The sequence below is a fragment of the Tamandua tetradactyla genome, chromosome 7 (assembly GCF_023851605.1).
Source record: "Tamandua tetradactyla isolate mTamTet1 chromosome 7, mTamTet1.pri, whole genome shotgun sequence".
In the NCBI taxonomy this organism is placed as follows: domain Eukaryota; kingdom Metazoa; phylum Chordata; class Mammalia; order Pilosa; family Myrmecophagidae; genus Tamandua; species Tamandua tetradactyla.
The window spans coordinates 166338980-166357631 of record NC_135333.1 but is presented as its reverse complement, the minus strand read 5'-3'; the positions used below and the strand labels follow the sequence as shown (position 1 = coordinate 166357631).

General features: G+C 35.6%; 2 protein-coding genes across 12 annotated transcripts in view; one reads left to right on the top strand and one right to left on the bottom strand.

Moving 5' to 3' along the window:
* The window catches only part of CDK17 (cyclin dependent kinase 17), a 131067-nt gene that overhangs the window by 94399 nt on the left and 18016 nt on the right, over nucleotides 1–18652 (top strand). For 9 of the 10 annotated variants that reach the window (XR_013155917.1, XM_077111702.1, XM_077111705.1 and 6 more), the window contains 6 exons: nucleotides 1277–1397; nucleotides 3096–3193; nucleotides 3441–3546; nucleotides 5758–5800; nucleotides 6795–6885; nucleotides 8723–8800. Coding sequence is in view for 9 of the 10 variants with exons in the window: in XM_077111702.1 (XP_076967817.1) it covers nucleotides 1277–1397; nucleotides 3096–3193; nucleotides 3441–3546; nucleotides 5758–5800; nucleotides 6795–6885; nucleotides 8723–8800 (537 nt within the window). In the remaining variant the exon portion in view is untranslated. Of the gene's footprint in view, nucleotides 1–1276; nucleotides 1398–3095; nucleotides 3194–3440; nucleotides 3547–5757; nucleotides 5801–6794; nucleotides 6886–8722; nucleotides 8801–9328; nucleotides 10988–18652 lie in introns of those variants that run through there. The other variant, XM_077111704.1, reaches the window with a different exon arrangement.
* ELK3 (ETS transcription factor ELK3) overlaps nucleotides 15181–18652 on the bottom strand; it is a 68064-nt gene continuing 64592 nt past the window's right edge. For both annotated transcript variants that reach the window (XM_077111711.1, XM_077111713.1), the window contains exon 5: nucleotides 15181–17776. In XM_077111711.1, the coding sequence (XP_076967826.1) occupies nucleotides 17678–17776 (99 nt within the window). In that variant the 3' untranslated portion in view covers nucleotides 15181–17677. The remainder of the gene's footprint in view (nucleotides 17777–18652) is intronic.

Genomic DNA, 18652 nt, shown 5'->3' with positions numbered 1-18652 from the left:
GTCTGAACCAGCTCCCTGCTGCAAACTGCTCAGGGCCAGGAGGGTATGGCACTGAGGGAACTGCGACGGGCAGTGAGCCTTGGTTGTAGAGGCTGGAGGAGAAGCAACTTGTGACTGTCTTTTTGCCCCATATAGCCCATAATTAATATCAGTAAGAGAGATTAGAAAACTGTCCCCATCTTGCTATCAACCAAAATTGGTAGAAAAATAATTTGTTGGGCTAATTTCACCAAGGTGAAATGGTAGCGTAAAAGTAATCACGAAACAAAATAGTGTTAACATCGTTCCACTTACACCCTTTGGCATAATACTGAAGTAAAATAGTGTGAGTGCTGCTTATTTCTTTAAATGTCTATGTCGTTTGTGTGACTTTACCAATTTAATAACATATTAAATTATCGTTTGATGTTTTTCTTATTTGATGTTTGAATCAGAAATATAGTTATATAGTAGAAATGTCAGCATAAAATGAATTATTCTTTATTTAAAATAAAACATAATTTAAATACATATTAAGCTAAATTCATGAAATTTTCTTTCTTCAACTGTCTTTTAAAAAAATTGCTTCTTCCTGGTTAGGAATTGGAGACTTAGAGGTAGTTAAAACAACTCTCTTATACCAATGACTCCAGATAAAATGAACCCTGGCCTTTATTTTGGATAATCAGTGAATTCCATATAAAATGGCAAAGGAATGGTACATGTTTTACCTCATTTATGGCAGTTAATACTGTCAAAAAGCAGTGAAGTCCATTTTACTCTAATTAGCATCATGATTCATGGAGAGAAAGAATGTGTCTTACTTAGATTAACCCAGACGTTGTAACAAGTACATTCACATGCATTGAAGTAGCACGATATCTGGTTGTGTGATTATTACTATTTATGTTAATTATATAAGGATTTGATGATCTAGACTAAGGACACTCAAAAAGATATTCACAAAAACAATTTTTTTGAATCAGGAAGCTCTTTTTTTTTCAGTGTTTTAACATAATTGTATTACAGTTAGGTAGTATTGTGTAGGAAGCTCTTCTTAACCAGCTATTTTTTGTTTTGTTTTGTTTTGGAAATACATTTATTATTTTTTCATTAAAAGCATTACTTAAGCTGTAACCAATTTATTATTATTTTTAAATGATTAATACTTTTTTTTTTTTTTTTTAAAGAAGCAACTATATGGTAGCCGTCTCAGGCATCCGTTTGTCTTTGGTGAGGATTAGGCTGGGAAATCTATTATAGCTATTTCTAAATCTGTTTTCTTTTCCCTGTGAAGGACTAGCCAGAGCCAAGTCAGTTCCCACAAAGACCTACTCAAATGAAGTTGTTACATTATGGTACCGGCCTCCTGATGTGCTTCTTGGTTCCTCAGAGTACTCAACACAGATTGACATGTGGTAAATATATGCAGATGTTATTGCCATTTATATTTTGAAAGAACTGTCACTGTTAATGCAGGGCACACTACTAGATACTTGACTCTTAAGGAAGTATTATTTTAAAGAGCCACAATATAGGTGAAAACTTAGATTTAAATGCCAGTTCTTCCACTTGTAACTATATAATAACCTTATCCAGATTACTGGCCTATACTTGGTTCCCTTATTTGAGAAAATTGGGGTCATAGCAATACCTATTTTAATAAAAGCCTCGTCTGTGGATAATAAGACTAAATCACCTAACATATATAAAGCATTTAGAGGGGTGGGTGTCTAGTACATAGTAATTTAAAACAAAATTACAATTTTTATCCATCATTTAATATTTACAAAATCCACCTGCTATGAATTGATGTAAAAACAATAATCTGAATATTGGTTACTCTCTTTCTTCCACATCACTTCGTTCATGACATCCTTCTACCATGTTTCCTCCTCATTCTGACTTACAAAATAAGATACAGTTCCTCAGTGTGCTACTTACAGAGCTCCATAAGAAGTTTCTAAACTACCTTTTCCAACACAATTCAGACTACTCCTCTACCCAAATATTCCTTTTTAGCCAAACGGGCTACACACTGTCCCTCAAAAATAACCTGAACTTTCCCACCCCTAAGCTTATGTTCCCGCCAATCCACTCATCTGGAATGCCTACACTGCTTCCCTAATTGTGGCCTCTACCTAGTAACCTGCAAAACACAACTCTCCATAAATCCTTTCCTAAACACACCCTAGCCTCAGGTGGTAATTTCTCTCCTCTCAATTTGCATTTGATGTCTGTATTCCTCGTGTAATGATAAGTCATACTTCATTCTGTTGTCTCGAACAATAATTTAAAATCATGTTTTATATAATATCTTAATATGTAAAAAATTTATATTACAAGTGCTAGACTGTGAGCCCTTTAATGGAAGAACTGTTTCTTACATTTATGTGTATTTATATGATTCCTAGAAGACAGTATCCATTCACTATACCTCTGTCCCTTTCTCTTCCTTCTCTTACACACCTTTACCTCTACCTCACACCTGCATGTTCTAACCCTGCTTCCAACATAAAAACTCTGAAATTGTTTGCTTCTCTCTATCCCTGTTGCATACTATCTTAAGGCCACTGTATCTCCTAGATTACTGTTACTCTCTTTGATTGATTTTCTTCCTTCTTATCTTGCCCATTTCCAGTCTGTGCTCCACAGAACAGCTAACATAAGAATTCAGCTAAATGTTCCTAACCCATGGTAAGCATTCAGTCATTACTAGCTATTAGTGTTATTCTTCAAGGATCGTGAAGAGCAGCGTTGAACGTTTTAAGTGGAACGATGGATACAGGGAAGTTGAGACAAATAGGGTAGATACTAACAGATTAATTGAATTTTATCTGAAAAATCTCTACAGGAAGTTTTCAAGCAGGCTAGTATGGAAATCCAATCTTAGAAAATAGGTTCTTGAATTTGGTTTTGTTTGTTTTGTTTTGTTTTTACTTTGTTGTTTTTTTTTTGCATGGGCAGGCACCAGAATCAAACCCGGATCTCCAGCATGGCAGGCGAGAACTCTACCTGCTGAGCCACTGTGGCCCACCCAGAAAATAGGTTCTTGAGCTTCATAATATTTAAATGTTTTACTCAGCGTAATTTTTTCCCTATATTTTATTTTAAAGGGGTGTTGGTTGCATTTTCTTTGAAATGGCTTCCGGAAGACCTCTATTTCCAGGATCAACTGTGGAGGATGAATTACACTTAATTTTCCGACTGCTAGGTAACAGAAAACATCTTTTCCCAGTGATTTTGCCCCTGTAGTTGACTAGCTAGATAAGACTTAACTCTAAAAAAAAAAAGCTATTTAAAATTTTGATTCTGAGACTAATGAAATAGCTGTTAATTACAAGAATTTATAGCTATCATAATTATTATCTAAATTGCTCCCTAAGATACTTTATTAGTTCTATGTTATATATATATTTAAAATCTTAATATATGTCGGTAAATTTTTTTTTTTTATTCAGGAACTCCATCTCAGGAAACTTGGCCAGGTGTTTCTTCAAATGATGAGTTCAAGAACTACAGCTTTCCAAAATATAAACCACAGCCTCTAATTAACCATGCACCCAGGTATTTTTTTTTTCAAGTGCAAGGGAAACTCGACATGAATCTTTTCATTTCTTGAAGCATTAGCTACAATAAGGATTAAGGAAACAATATATAATCCACATATACAATTCTTAAATAGTTTAAGGTGCTAATGTAATTAAATTTCTTCCTTCCTTTGGCAAATTCATTTTTTAATTCAATGATCAGGAATCACCAGAGCATGTAAATAGAATTGAGTTGTAAAGAAAATGAATATGAAACATACATATTAGAATTCCAGAGTTTAGATAAGGTAGTTACTTTCCCCAGAAAGAAGACATCAATTGATGCCTTTATCAATCCCTTGAAAGAACATGCTGAAATTTTTTTTGCCTTCTACAGAAATAGTCTATGTTTGCTTGCAAAACCTTAGAAATTATTTTTAAGGAAAATCATGACTCTGATGTGAGATGACCAATTGGTATTTTGTTCCATGTTAATGGCATAATTTGTATTTAAAGATTATAAAATCTATTATTTATTTATTTTTATATTCAGGGATACTTTATTTTTTTTATAGCCTTGCATAATATTTAAATTTTTTAGGGCCATGTTATTTTATATTTCATTTTTTACCCAGCTCCTTCCACTGTAGGTATTTTCAGATTTCAGGTATTTCAAAATGCACTGTAGGTATTTTGAATCCTCTTTTTTTTTTTTTTTGAGATTATATATATATATTTTAATTTTTTTTTTAATTTAAGAAAACAAATAATATACACTTAGACCACCAGCAATGGATATCTTAGTTAGCTTAACGATAGGCATATTTAACTAAAGTATCCATATGATAATTGTAAAGCCTGTGTATAAACTTTTTTTGACCCCTCAGCGAAGTGTAATATTTAAATGCAATTAAAGTTTCTTCTTGTACTTACCCCAGATCAATCTAAGACTCCCATTAAATTTTAGAGCATTTTTACTTAAGGAATATATTACATTTTCATTAAGTAACAGAATAGCTATCCCCTTTACCTATATTTTCCATCTTTCCTTAAAAAAAAAAAAAGTAAAAAGGCACCAAGATACTGAATAAAGCCATGTTCTGTTTTAATCAAAAGCCATCACATTGCTCACAAATAACATACTTATACTTGCTCTGCTTCCATTTATTCTCAAGCGAGGGAAGTTTTAAAGTATTTACGTAAGTTGATGTTCTTATTGTACCGTAGCAACTAGTATCATTCTAACTAAACTTTCTTAGTTAGTTAGAAACTTTCTTCCTAACTTTCTTCTTAAGAAGAAAAATATACGCAGGACTTTGAGGTATCTCCCCTGAGTGGTATAAGACCTATTTTTGTAGTTTATGTATCATTTGCTATTTGTAGTGCTCAGTGTAGAAGGTTGAAGCTCTTCATTGGAGCAGATTCTCCATGGCTGTAGGTGCTAGTTTATCTGAGCCACGGATCTCTTTATACATGCCGGAATGGTAAATTGCAGGGGATTAAAGAGTCTGGAGGCATCTAGGAGGCAGCATCCACTGCACCTCGTAGAGCATTTTGGGGGAAGATATTTCTTATTCATAATTGTGCTTTTGCCACTTAAAGGCACTGCAAGACAGAAAATGTGATATCTGATCTAGAGATTATCCCATTAAGATAATCTCTATTCCCACTACTCCCTGTTTGTTAGTTTCTCCGCTGTAATTATCTTTACTCGCTGTGTCATTGTGACCCTTATTAGTTAAATTTTATGAAGTTACTGTGGCGTATTTAAACTGAACTTTATACCTTCGAATACCCAACACTGGGTGTACTATACTATAAAAATTTGTTGAAGGATTTATGTTTATATTTATCTTGAACCACAGTGATATATTTTGGAGTCGTCTATTGTTTTCACTATATAATAGGAAATTGCCTCTGTACTCTTGACTTCAGTGGAACAATAAGAAAATTGATTCTGTATATTTAAACTTCTCTATAAAAGTGGTTACTTTGTTTTGAGACAGAATGGCGATTTTTTTTTAAGTTCCTTAGTTTTAATACAGTTTACCTCTTGAAAAGTGACAAGATAAAAAATAAATCTTTTAAAAATAAAACAGATCTGAGTCTATTTGAAGGCACAAGAGTGGCATTTTAGAGCACTTAAATTTAGCAGTTTATAACACTTAGAAAATAGTGTTATCTGAAAGTCTTCTATCAACTGAGACAAAAGGAGTAAATTGTCACTTTTTGTTTTTGTTGTTTCTAGGTTAGATTCTGAAGGAATCGAATTGATAACAAAATTTCTTCAGGTAAGTTGCATCTTATAATTGTTAAATGGGTAACTAACTTCTCCTAAACTTTAGTTGTCTCATTTGTAAAATATTTCTTGTAAAGATACCTCTCTCATATATTTCCTGTGATAATTACATTAGATTATTTACAGTAATACCTAGCATTCTCAAGACACATGCCTAGGTTTATTTCAGTTTCTTTTTCTGTTTACCTAGACCACTGAGGTAATCGTCTGCTGGCACTGATCAGCTATGTCAAGGCCATGTTCTCTGCAATTCATGTTCTTGGTCTTTTCCTTATATTTACTGCCTTACAGGCTGCTGCATCCCCCAGGTATCAGAGTAGGAGGAGTGGAGGGTAAGGGCCGTGCCAGCCGCATCAGTCCTATTTTATATGGAAAGTTAAAGCTTTCCCAGAAACCCCTCCTTAGGGGTTTTCCTAAGGGTTCTCCTTGGCCAGAACATTAATTCCCCAAGAGGCCGGAGTTGGAGAGCAGGATTGTCGTTTTTAGCCTAGACTTGGAACAGTCGTGACTCATGATCCATTTGTTGGAGATGGAAGAATTGGCACCGTGAACAAATCCAGGTCCTGTCATCAAGGAAAAAGTGGGAAGTGGGTATTGGATAGGTGATTAATAAGGTCTGCTGTCAAGGCATGGGGTATAATGCCACCAGTCCTTTAGTGTTCATGAAGAAAAGTCACCTCAGAGGTCAGACATTTTAATTTTTCATCCTTCAGAAAATACAAGGAACCCAAACTTTTAGTTAAGATTGAACCTTAACTTGGAAATTTGGAACTGAGATTCAATTATTGTTACTTAATCTCAACATCAACTCAAATTAGAGTGTATCTGGAGTATTGCAAATTGGTACTTAAAAAACAGTCATCATGTTAACTAATCAAGATAAAAAAAATAACAGCTAGTAGCACTGAATGTTAATTGGCTTCTTTTTTTTCCTCATTACACCAATTAGAAAAAAGTTAATGAAGCAGTTCTTTACTTTTTCACAGTATGAATCTAAGAAAAGGGTTTCAGCAGAAGAGGCCATGAAACATGTATACTTTCGGAGTCTGGGACCAAGAATACATGCTTTACCTGAAAGTAAGAAAAATTCCAAAGTGCTTTTTTCCCCCTTTATTTTCATTTATCTAGAGATGGGAAATGGAGTGGATTAGGGGTTTAGGAAGAAATAGCTGTTGGTTTTTAAGTGTAAAATTCTCATGTTTTCTGTAATTAGATCAGAATTCTGTGAATTATATGCTTTATTTATGTTTCAGCTTATCCCTTGAAACAGTACATTGCCACTACTGTAAGAAATCACTAGTACTTTGAAATGGGTCATTGATCCTACTGGAATTCACTGGAAAATGCCATTGTCATCAGGCCTAATCTAGGTTTGATTTAGTTTGTTAAAGTAGATTTCAAGCAAGGCATAATACCAAAATGTGAGATCGTTTTCTTATGAAAGAAGATTTCCATCTTAAGATGAAAAGATGACTTTTTTCACTGGGGTCTGGCTTTACTGTCCACGACAGTGGCAAGCGCATTGTCAGTGACCAAAAGAGGTGATTCCCCATGCCGAAGGAAACTGCTTGAATTTACTCGTGATGTTCTTTTTTTCATTATCATGGTATTTACTCTAAAAATTTGGGTAATTTTAATGGAAAATTGGGAGAATATTTGGGAACTGAGCTGCTGTAAGCTTTGATTAATTCCATTCCTATTTACTAGGCATTACTGATTCATCAGGTTTAAAGTAGCAGTCCGTAATAAAGCTAATTGGAATGAAGAATCCTAAGATTTTGCACTAAGAACTTACTAGATATTTTTAAATGAAAGACTGCCTCTCTGAGAGAGATTGGAAATGAGAAGATAAATTACAAATGTTTTTAGAATGATATATACATCCGTTTCCTGGACAATGCACCCCCCCCCCCAAAAAAAAGATGTTCACGTTTCATTGTAAATTTTAAATTTCATAGTTTGAGATAGGCAGTTGTCATACAAACCTATTTATTCCTTGTTTGTCCTTACAAATCTGAAGGTTTTTTTTGAGGGTCTGTTACTTTAATATCTTTGTGCCATCGTGAGGAGGCAGAGATAAAGAAAGAGAATGTGAACTGAGTAGTACATTTTGATTACTGGCTAATCACCCCCAGTCAGTTCTAGAAAAAGGCAAAGTACATTCCTTTAGATTTCCAGGCTGCTGTGACAAATGCCACACAATTGTTTGATGTAAAAAAAATGGACATTTATTAGGTCATGGTTTTGAGGCTAGGAGACGTCCAAAATTGAGGTGTCAGACACAAAATGCTTTCTCTCCAAAGTTTGCAATGTTCTGGTGCTGGCTGCCAGCGGTCCTTAGGGTCCCTTGGCTTGTTTCCCTGTCTTCCTTCAAATGTCAGATGTCCTCTCCTTTCTTCTCTGCGCTCTGTTGACTTCCAACTTCTGGCTCCCGCCTCTCCCCTTGGTGTTCCCTGACTATGTCTGAACTTCTTCTGCTTATAAAGAACTCCAGTAATTGGCAGTGAAGCCCACCCTGCTTAAGTTGGCCAAATCTTAACTAAAAATAACATTTGTAAGGGAGCCAATATACAATGGGTTCACACCCACAGGAATGTGGGTTAAGAATATGTTTTTTTCTGGGGTTCATAACTCAATCTACCATATTCTCCTAAAGAAATACACACTTGGCAGCATGTTTTAAAGCATTAGTTGGGGGAAGAAAAGTTCTTATGGGGAATTATTTTATTTGGCTATCTTCTCAAAACATTGACACAAAAGGGGAAATATTTAAGCAGAGGCCTTAAACAGGTAAATGTTAGTGTAAATGTTTCATGTTGTATCAATACATGCTTTTTAAAAATAATGCCTGTTGTTGGATTATGTTTTAATAATGCTCAGACCTTTCCTGATAATATTTGTCTATATATTTTAGGTGTATCAATATTCAGTTTGAAAGAGATTCAGTTGCAAAAGGACCCGGGTTTTCGAAATTCTTCTTATCCAGAGACAGGTGTGTTTGTTATAAACCATTTCACATGTCGATCATGAGTTTTTGACTGGAACCAAGCTTTTGGTTTATAAATTGGTCAGTAAAATTATTGATGTAAAAACCAATGTACAGTGCATTCCGCAGCTGTCTATGTTTAGCATTGCACGTACTCACTTTTCTGTATGATGTGGGCAGCTCAGTAAAATCTTCAGAGAGAAATCTGACTCAGTCAAGTCAGAGATCCTGAAGGCTGCAGATGGCACCAAGACCTTTTACAAGTGACTGGCTTGATCACTGAATCCGCCATCCCTGGTACCCGGGGCAGAAGACACATCTTGTGCTTCCCTGGTCATCAGGCTCATCACTTCGAAGCATAGAAGCTGTAGACTGACCCCACCAACAAAAGGGTCATTTAAGACAGTGCTGATCACTCTTCCCGTGGAATTTTAGCTTTTGCTGGTGGGAACATTAGCTTCCTAGAGTCACCAAATACTGTATGTGGGATAAACTGAACCTTGAACTGCCTCATAAAATGACTTTATATTTTAGGACATGGGAAGAACAGAAGACAGAGCATGCTCTTTTAAGTCTGATAACATGGTTTCAAGCCCAGCCCCCCAGCCTTTCTTACCAATCAAGGACTCAGATCTGAAGGCAGTTATTTCTTTTGGTGGACTTGGAATCTCCGTTTGTCTACACTGTCCTCTTCACAGTGGAGTCTTTTTATTTCAGACCTAACGATTGTTTTTATATTTGTTGTCACAGTGTGACAATTTTTTTGTACACTTGGTTTTAAGGTTTCCTCTGCCATTAGAGCCAGTAGGTTACAGCTGTTGATGTAACTGTAGCTGCAGTTTTTGTGCAGAACTGAGAAACACAGTGCATTATTTATTGCGGAATCATTGCTGCTAAATAACTACTGTCTGTTTATTTAACAAAACAGTTGAATGCCTGAAGAAGTTGCAATGGCTTTACTATATGTGAATGCATCTGTTTCTCCTCATGAATTGTTTTTCTGCTGCATTTTTGTTTTTTAAAAAATTAAACTACAGTGTGTCCTGGAATGTAAATATAGCTTTGCTTAACAGTAAAATAAGTGAGCCATCTTGAACACTCTGAGTTCATGATATATAATTTTTTATTGAACATGGGCAAATAGAGTAGTTCAGAGGTTGAAAAGCACATTATGTTTAGGAACGCATGAGATGCAATTGTTGATTCAAGCAAGTGAATACCTGACATTTTGGAGATCCCCACATTAGACACCAGTAAATTAAAACACCCAAATAATTTATTTTTATCTGTTACTTATTACTGGATATTTGTATACTAATATACTTGCCTAATTTTACATTGTGCTTTAATTCAATTAAAACTAAAGCATACAAGTCCAGACAATATGAAAGGTCTTGCTTTTGTTTGTTTTAAATATTTTTTATTAGAAAGGATGCTATTTCATTAGATAGCAATTTATTTTCATTTGGGGTTAGGTGTGTGTTTTAATAGCATTTATTTTGAATCAACAGAAAACTATAATATCTTTTTATAATGAGCCGTGATGAACTTCAGATGAGAGAAAAGAGAACTTAGAGGATTGTTCTAAAGGGTTCTGTTTACCAGCGATAGTAAATATCACAGTTTTGATCATGCATCTCTTTGACCATCATAAACGCCCCTTGGTATTGGTAACGGTGTTTTAAGAGTTTGTTCACTTTTAAGGACTATTTGTTTAGTGCATCTTATAAACTATAAATCTTAATTGGTATATTTTGAAATGGTCATGTAAATTTTTGGCTTATGTATCATGAAAATAGTCATAGCTTGATTTCTTTTTCCTGACATTCACTGTAAAACATTCAGGGGTCCTACCATTTCTCTTCAGGAGCTCTTGTAGTTTATTGTTGTTATTTAACAGTATTAAGTGAATTTTTGTATATTTCACTTTAACTTTATTTGTGAATAGTGATTGTGGCATGTTTGGGGGTGTTGTTTTAATATTTCATGATACTGAACTTCTAATTTTTTAAAAAAATATTTCTGGAAGAAAGAGATTCATGTCTAATGGTGAATATTGGACCACTACTGCTTTTCACATTTGTAAATTGGTTTTATGTTAAACCTTCTAGCCTAACAAACTGCTGTTATTTTTAACTGACAGACATGTATTAATATTGTACTTTGAAGGTTATAAATATTATGTGGAAATTCCTCCATTTTGTTTTGAAATTTATAATAACAAAATCGCCATGTTGTTAAAATGTAGTTTTGAGTCACAGTTCTCTCTCAGGGGAGAAGGCTGTGCAGAAGGGGTCAGGCTCTTGTTACAGATCTCATTCTTAAGACCGTGAAGTCTCACTGTGCCAGTAGTGATATCTAACTTATATTGTGATGGCCATTTGTTCAGTAATCTCTGCTGTGATTTTATAGGATAGCACTCCCAATTATAATGTATGAGATTATTTATCATTTCATAGACTATGTATATATAACATATGGTTGATTTGCTGCAAATTTGACATACATTTATCCCTAAGTTTGATTTTTGCACATGAAGGTAAGGAAATGTAGTCAGTAATTATATAAAAATTCTGCTTCCTAGAAATTCCTAGGAATGCGTGTTCATTTTATTAAGGAATTTAGTAAGCAGATAAGGGCTTGTTGCTGATTAAGCGCCATTCAGATCCTGAAAACATTGCAGTGAGTGGAAATTCTGGTATTTTGAATCTTGAACACTTAGGATTCATCTCAAACTGACAAGGTTCCTAAAGGTAAGAGAAAATGCCTTTTTTTGTTTTTCATGCAAGTGGTGGTGGTAACACACATTGAATGTGTCGTTTTAGGTGTACAGAAGTGACTGCACTCTGTTTTGTGCTTTAGCAGCTTGCGTTTGAAAGACTACTTGTTAACATGTTATAATATTCCATCTTTTAGACTTAAGATAATTCACATGGTTTAAAGAAATTTATCCTAAATGTAATCCCTTTGAACTTATTATTTTTAATGTCAGTGTTTTGGTTTGTTTTTTTTTTTTTTTAATATTCTGGTCTAGTTTCTTACATTGATTCCCTTTTTGATTGACAAGTTCCTCTGTATCAAAATACTAAGTGGAAACCCAATGTTTTGATGAGCTGGCTCAAAATTTCATGAGCAGGTTGCTGAAGAATTTGTAAACATTTATATGCACCAAACTTGAATCTTTACAGCTTTCAGCATATTGCTTGAGACCCAAAGAAAGGCACGTTTTTCCTTCTTGTTCAGTCGCAAAGCTAGCACTTAATTTCTAAAATTAAGTTCAGATTTTATGTTTAGATAGGCAGAAATTTCCCTCCGTTACCATCAGTCCTAGCTGAAGTTAATCACTTCCACCACTGACCCAGAGAAGACCACTGAAATGTTCACATCAACTTTCTATTAAAAGATTAAAACAGGAAGAACATGCCCCAGTGACTGAATAATAAGTTGCTTTGAGTAGAAAAGACCTCACCTTGAGACTTCTCATTGGTGTCTTCTTCCCATGAGAAGTAGGAAAATTCAATCTGTTTGGAAAAATCAACAATCCTCAGAGGTTGCCACTTCAGATCAGAGGCTGTAACCTACACCTTCGTTAAGCACAGCGGGGGTGCGTGTGTGAGAGGCAGTCAGAGAAAGACGGACCGAGGCTGGAGTAGGGATCATGGTGGCTGTTTCTGCTGCTTGCTTCCACCTGAGCCCCGTACTGCCGAAGTGATGCAGAGGTCCCTGAGATGAGATCATACAGATGAGCACGAGGAAGTAGCTGATGCCGCTGATAAAATGCAGCTCTTTCTAGGAAGAAGGAAAGCTCTTGTGTGTTTACAGAAGGGTGGTTCTGTTGGGCTCTGGTTCAGGCAAGGAGTTGCTGTGAGGACAGACTTGGGATCTGTCCAACAGACTCTCGGGGTTCTCTTGAGCCCTTCCTAGAACAGTGCTAGTGGAAACACTGCCATAAAGGCTTCAGCAGTTTTTCCAGCTGTAGTGACAGTACTACATTTTCACAGCCAAAATCGCCATAGGTATCATCTTCTTTGTGTTGTTACTCTCCCTCATGGACGTGTGGGGCTGAGGTGGTTGGTTAATGGAAGGCTGATGTGGTGCTGTTGGGGGCCAGGTAACTGACACTGAAAATCACCCACAGATCGCTCAGGGGCTGTCCTGCCACTACACTCGTCACAGAATTACAGTTCATCACCCTTTCATGAAGCCCTTCCTCTATGTCGAATTTAGCTTTTAAATTCTATTGCTACTAGTTTCTGTATTACTGTCTCATACGATGAACTGTAGGCTTTGTCTCAATGAGGATAAATCTAACCATACTTTGAATTCCTCAAATGTTCTCTTCTTGCCTAACCGCCTCAGGACATCCTTTTTTCTCTGCCTGGACCACTCTTTCCTTCTTTCCCTCTTCTTTTTGCTAACTTTACTCATTCTTCAGGTCAATTATTATTTCTTCTAGAAAGCATTCCTGATCCTCCCCCCATATACCCAGACTCGACCATCAGACCGAGTTAAGTGCCCGGCGGTTTAACTGCCTTTCTCTCCTTGAAGCATTTTTACACTTAACCCTATTAACAGCACATAACCACACTTTGTTTCCCCTCACTACACCATAAGCTCTGTAAGGAAAGGACTGTGTCTTGTCCACCTCTGTATCCATGTGCCTGAATCATTTGATTTAGTACTTGATTAAATTGAAACATATGCGTGAAGCGGTTCTTCTTGTCGCTTCTCCGTGAAAGAATCAAAGACAAGTTGAACAGTTAAAATTTGGTAATAGAGAGCGGGCCCCGGTGGTTCAGCAGGCAGAATTCTCATGTGCCATGCCAGAGACCTGGGTTCGATTCCTGGTGCCTGCCCATGCAAAAAAAAATAATGATGATAATAAAAATTAAAAATTGGTAATAGAAATTTTTTCTTCCTAGCAGGCTAAACTGCGTGACTCTTTAGAAACTTAAGAACCAACATATAATCAAGTGGTTCTCTGTACCCCCCCCCCCCCCGACTGGAGGGTGGGGTAGGGTAGGACGGGACTGGGAGTAAAGTCAATACTGGGGAAGTCTAGGTAGGACCACGGGTATAACGACTAACAATCTGCTCTTCCCGAAACAATGAGAGTAGCAAACATGTATTTAATGTTTATGTGTGCCAGGCGCTAGACTATGTGAAGATGTTTAGTCTAGCTAGTTTAAATTCTTTTGAGGCACTGTAGATTAAGGTCATGGACTGTAGTGTTAAAATGCTCTTTGAAGCCTGGCTAACACTATGGCCTAGAGCAGATTACTTAGCCCCTCTGGACCTCAATTTCCACATCTGTAAAATGGGATATAGTAGTAATCCCCTCGTATGTTGTTGGGAGGGTTGAATAAAGTAATGCATCTAATATCTTTAGAACGGTGTTGCTGGGACATAATAAGTGTTTATAAATGGTTGCTATTATTAACTGAAATTATATCACTTCCTGATGAAATAGTAAATAAAAATGGAGATCTGTTTCATTTGGGAGTGGGTAACTAGACTGTGTCTGCGTCTATGCTGATCTTACAGGCAGGGCCATACAATTGCAGATAACATGACGAAAGGCAGTGTGCACATGTATGAGAGATACCATGTATATTTAAGCATAAAAGGGCATTTTACAAAGCTAGCGTAGTTGAACTCTTGTGTACAGGTCTACTACATAGAGCTAACAATATAGGCTGTTAGCCTTTTGAGAATAGGGACCAGATTTCCATCTTCCATTCCTGAAATGGTATCTGGTTCCTGGATGGTTTTCAGATGTTTCTTCAATAAATGAATGATTTCCTACCACTACCTGCAAGTGTGATATGCCGTATGCTGTTGTGACCTTTTGGCACACTAGTTTTGATACTGAGCATGTTGTCTCGAAGCCTCCATTAGTCTGCTCTTCTCACTGACCTTCCCCTACTCCCCATCTAGTCACACCCATACCAGTCTGTATCAGATCCAAGGTGGAGATACCACTGAGCTCACCCATGAAAACTACAACAGGTCAATGGAGGTGAGACCAGAAGAAACAGTAACTCTTATCACTAAGCCTAGCAGATATATATTCCCCTGTATCAACAAAATGGCTAAAAGCGTAAATGGTAATTTGGTTTCTCCCTTCCTCCTTACCACCCCCATCTGAATATAATTTATAAAAGATCAGGGGAACACTTTCCAAACCCATTCTCTTCACCCCAAGTCAACTTCGATAATTATATTTGATTCCTTACACATCTGAGTTTAAAGTAGATTTTATACACACATGGCATGTTTTGATGTTAGGTGACAGGACTCATTTTCCAACTTGTATCCCATATAGAAAAGTGAAATTTGGGTCATCCCAAGGAAATGGAAGTAAACCAATCCACTTGCCTCCTCAAGCCTTTATCACAAAGTATTTATTGAACAAAAATAATATAACAGTAAAAATGATACATATATGAAAGTGAATGAAGATTTGCTGTCATAAAAAAGATGTGTACAAAGAGACCAACGTTCAGATTATAGTCCTCTAAAACTTCAGCCATAGCAGTTTAAACACTGATCAAACAGACATATAAAAAGAAAAAAAATTAATATGTTCTTCAAAACCTATTTTTGACTATAATACTTCTGTTAAAAACACACACACACACAGAGTGGAACAGTTATAAGGATTATATACTTGAATACCTCCAGTTCTCTATTTGTATTATGGTTTTTGTGTCCATCAAAAATTATAGTATTTTTCTCATTTATAATAAATGGACCAAGAGTATACATTTAATCAGTATTTGGAGGGGGAAAAAAACAATCTGCATGTAGTTATTTTGATTATTTCCAGTCAGCATTTACATTAAAACATATTAATAATTATTTTTTGGATGAGATTTTGCACATTGCCTTCTCCTGAGTTAGTTTTGCTTTAAGAATCTTGCAATTTGGACATGTTCTCTAAAATGAGGAAACAATTTTTTAAAATGCTCTTTCTTGATCTGGTTTTTCCACCTAACAAAGTTTGGGGCCAGGAGTTACTCCTAGCCGGTACCACTCCTTGGTCGGCCTCGGTTAGCTGTGCCAGCTTCCGTGCCCTTATCTGTAGCGCGATGGTGGGCAATGGGCTCCAAGGCCCCGAGCTCTACCGTTTTATGTTTGTTGATTGTCAGATCTCTGGGCCAATTCCTTGTATTTCAATGTAGAATTTTTCTAAGCCTGGGAGGAGGTAACCGTAGTGTTTGTAGATTCTGAGACCAGTCCCATTACTGTATAGTCAAAGTAGTATAGTAAGAGTGTTTGGATTTTTCCCCTCAATAAGGACACAGCTCTCCACACACAAAGAATGCTCGTCTCCAGTTGGAAGTCTCAGAATGTATATGTATTATAACAAAATTTTAGACTTCTGTTTCCATAAGCTTTATTTATTTAAATGTTTTTTTACCTTTTCTCATACTCCACACCATTTAATGCCTGGTTAGGATCAATTATTTAGCTGCATTTCAAATCGGTTTCCATTGCTTATAGTTTAGGATTATAATTAACCTAATCTTGAATTTAAAGCACTGAGCACTTTCCAGTTCTGACCCTGCATTAAAACTTTCCTGCCTCATATATGGAATAGTGCCTTTATACAGTGGTGCCTGCTGATTTTTTGAAGGAACGGAAAAAGTTTCTATTATCACTGTTCTAAACTGTACTGCACAAGAGGATTTACTGCAGTGCTGTAAATTTGCATAAGTAGTTGCTTAAGTTCCACGATAATGAGGTTCCTGAAGAATTTCCCTTTTATCAGATTTCCTTCATCCCCATCATAAATTTAGTAATACCTAAAGCAGACAGAGTACTGTACCAGTTTCCACAAGCAAGGCTATACCTACAAACACGAAGGTACTGGTGTCACAAAATTGTTTCTTGCTTGCTTGTTTGTATTCTTCACCTGTTTTTGAGCCACTTTCAAAATATTAGAACTTTAAATGTTATTCATAGTTCCAGGGGTTCAGAAAAACGCTAAGTCATATTGACACAGTAAATATATCAGATAGTTGGATTCTCTATGGAAAACTAGGGCACTAGGGCGAACTGAAATAAGAATATGTTTACCTAGGGAATATTTTAGGGGCATGAATAGTGACAACGTAGCTTTTCCATCTCAGGTTTTTGTTGGGAGGAATCTAAAACATACTGTAAACAGCTAGGGGGCTAAGCCTTTCAAAGTTAGTTTTTAAAGAAAGGCACTTTATAACATCTTTTATCAATATTTATTTCTAAATATGGCTTAGTTTATTCTTATAAAAAACATTACTTGGACATTGCATTTACTGAATTTCCATTCAAAAGAGGTTCTAAGGAAATTCATATATAATTGAAAGCACAAAAGAAAGAATAATATGAATATGCTTTCATATTGCCCATTTGTGAAAAATAGCAATGTTCTACTGGAGAGCTGTTTGATACCAATTTTTGTCTTTCAAACATTTTCCCTTAATACTAAAAAATATATAAATCATTTACATAAAACTAAATGCAAAGGAAGGCACAGCCGGTTATAGTGATATAAGCACAGTCAGTATATGCAGAATTAAAGGGAAGACAAGCTTCACATCCTTATTAGACACTGAAATCCATTAAGAAAAGTTCTTCACTGTCAACAGTGTTCAACACTTAAGAGCTAAGAAGATATAAAAAACATTAAAATTCATTTAATGCAAAACAGATTTTCATATATACTTGAATATTAAAAAAAAAAACAGTTTTTAAAATGCTAACATAAATCTAGACTATCCATGTTATGAAAAGTGCAAACCAAATAACAGAGGGTTTCACAATGTCCTTCTCATGACACAGGTAAACTAGCCCATGGGGATAAACTGTAAATGAGTCCTTAACTGTGGCCAGACATCATCAGGATTTCTGAGAGTTCGAAGAAAGCAGTACTGGAGAAGCAGCTCTGTCCAGACTGGGGATTGGCACTGGCATGTGGCCGTTAAGCAGTGTTGGGAACTGTAGGGGACAAAAGATTTTTAAATTATTATAAATCTAAGAATGAATAATCAGGAAGTGATAGCAAGATCAAGATTACATAAGCATATAAACAGAATAAGGCCCAGGAAATGCCCCTATTTTACAGGTAATATATTTTACTAGAAAATATATGTACTTCATAATGCTAAAGCATGTTCTGATGCTATTAAATAGATTTGAACTATTTAGAATGCTTATTTGCTTTAAATATTAAGAGAAAAATAAATTCTGAAAACCAGATAGCTGACTTTTTACATGTGAGTTGGTGATTTCTAATACTGTATTTTGAAATTTGCCATCAATTTTCCAAATACTACAAAGATGCTTCTCAGTTGAGGAGTGTTTTCATTTTAAATGATGTGGAATAGCAGCAATATTTATTTTGAAGCTGAGAAAACTCTAATTAAAATACTATCAAAATTATTACACATGCACAAGTGACAAAACTTAGTAAATTAATTTCTGTATTCTTGGTAATGAAGTTTATAAGTAATAAGACAAACGTATATACCTTGATAATGCGTTTTAAGTCTGACATAAATTTGTCAGCTGTATACCCACTGAACAAGAACGATTAAAGGCCTCCTTTTTGTATGTGGCTATTCACAACTAGATTTTCATTGTCTATCATGGTATGTGTCAGAAAGGTTTCCCAGGGTGTCTTCTAGCATACTTAGTACAGGTAAGTGAAATATTAAACTTCAGTTAAACAATAAATTTCACACTTGATAAGTATTAAAAGTGTAATAAATATTTGTAGAACAAATAAATATATTTTTGCAATTTTCAAGTTAGTTCAGTAACTGTTATGTATCTGGGACCTTAGAGTTTATGAGGACTTGTCACTGCATTTGA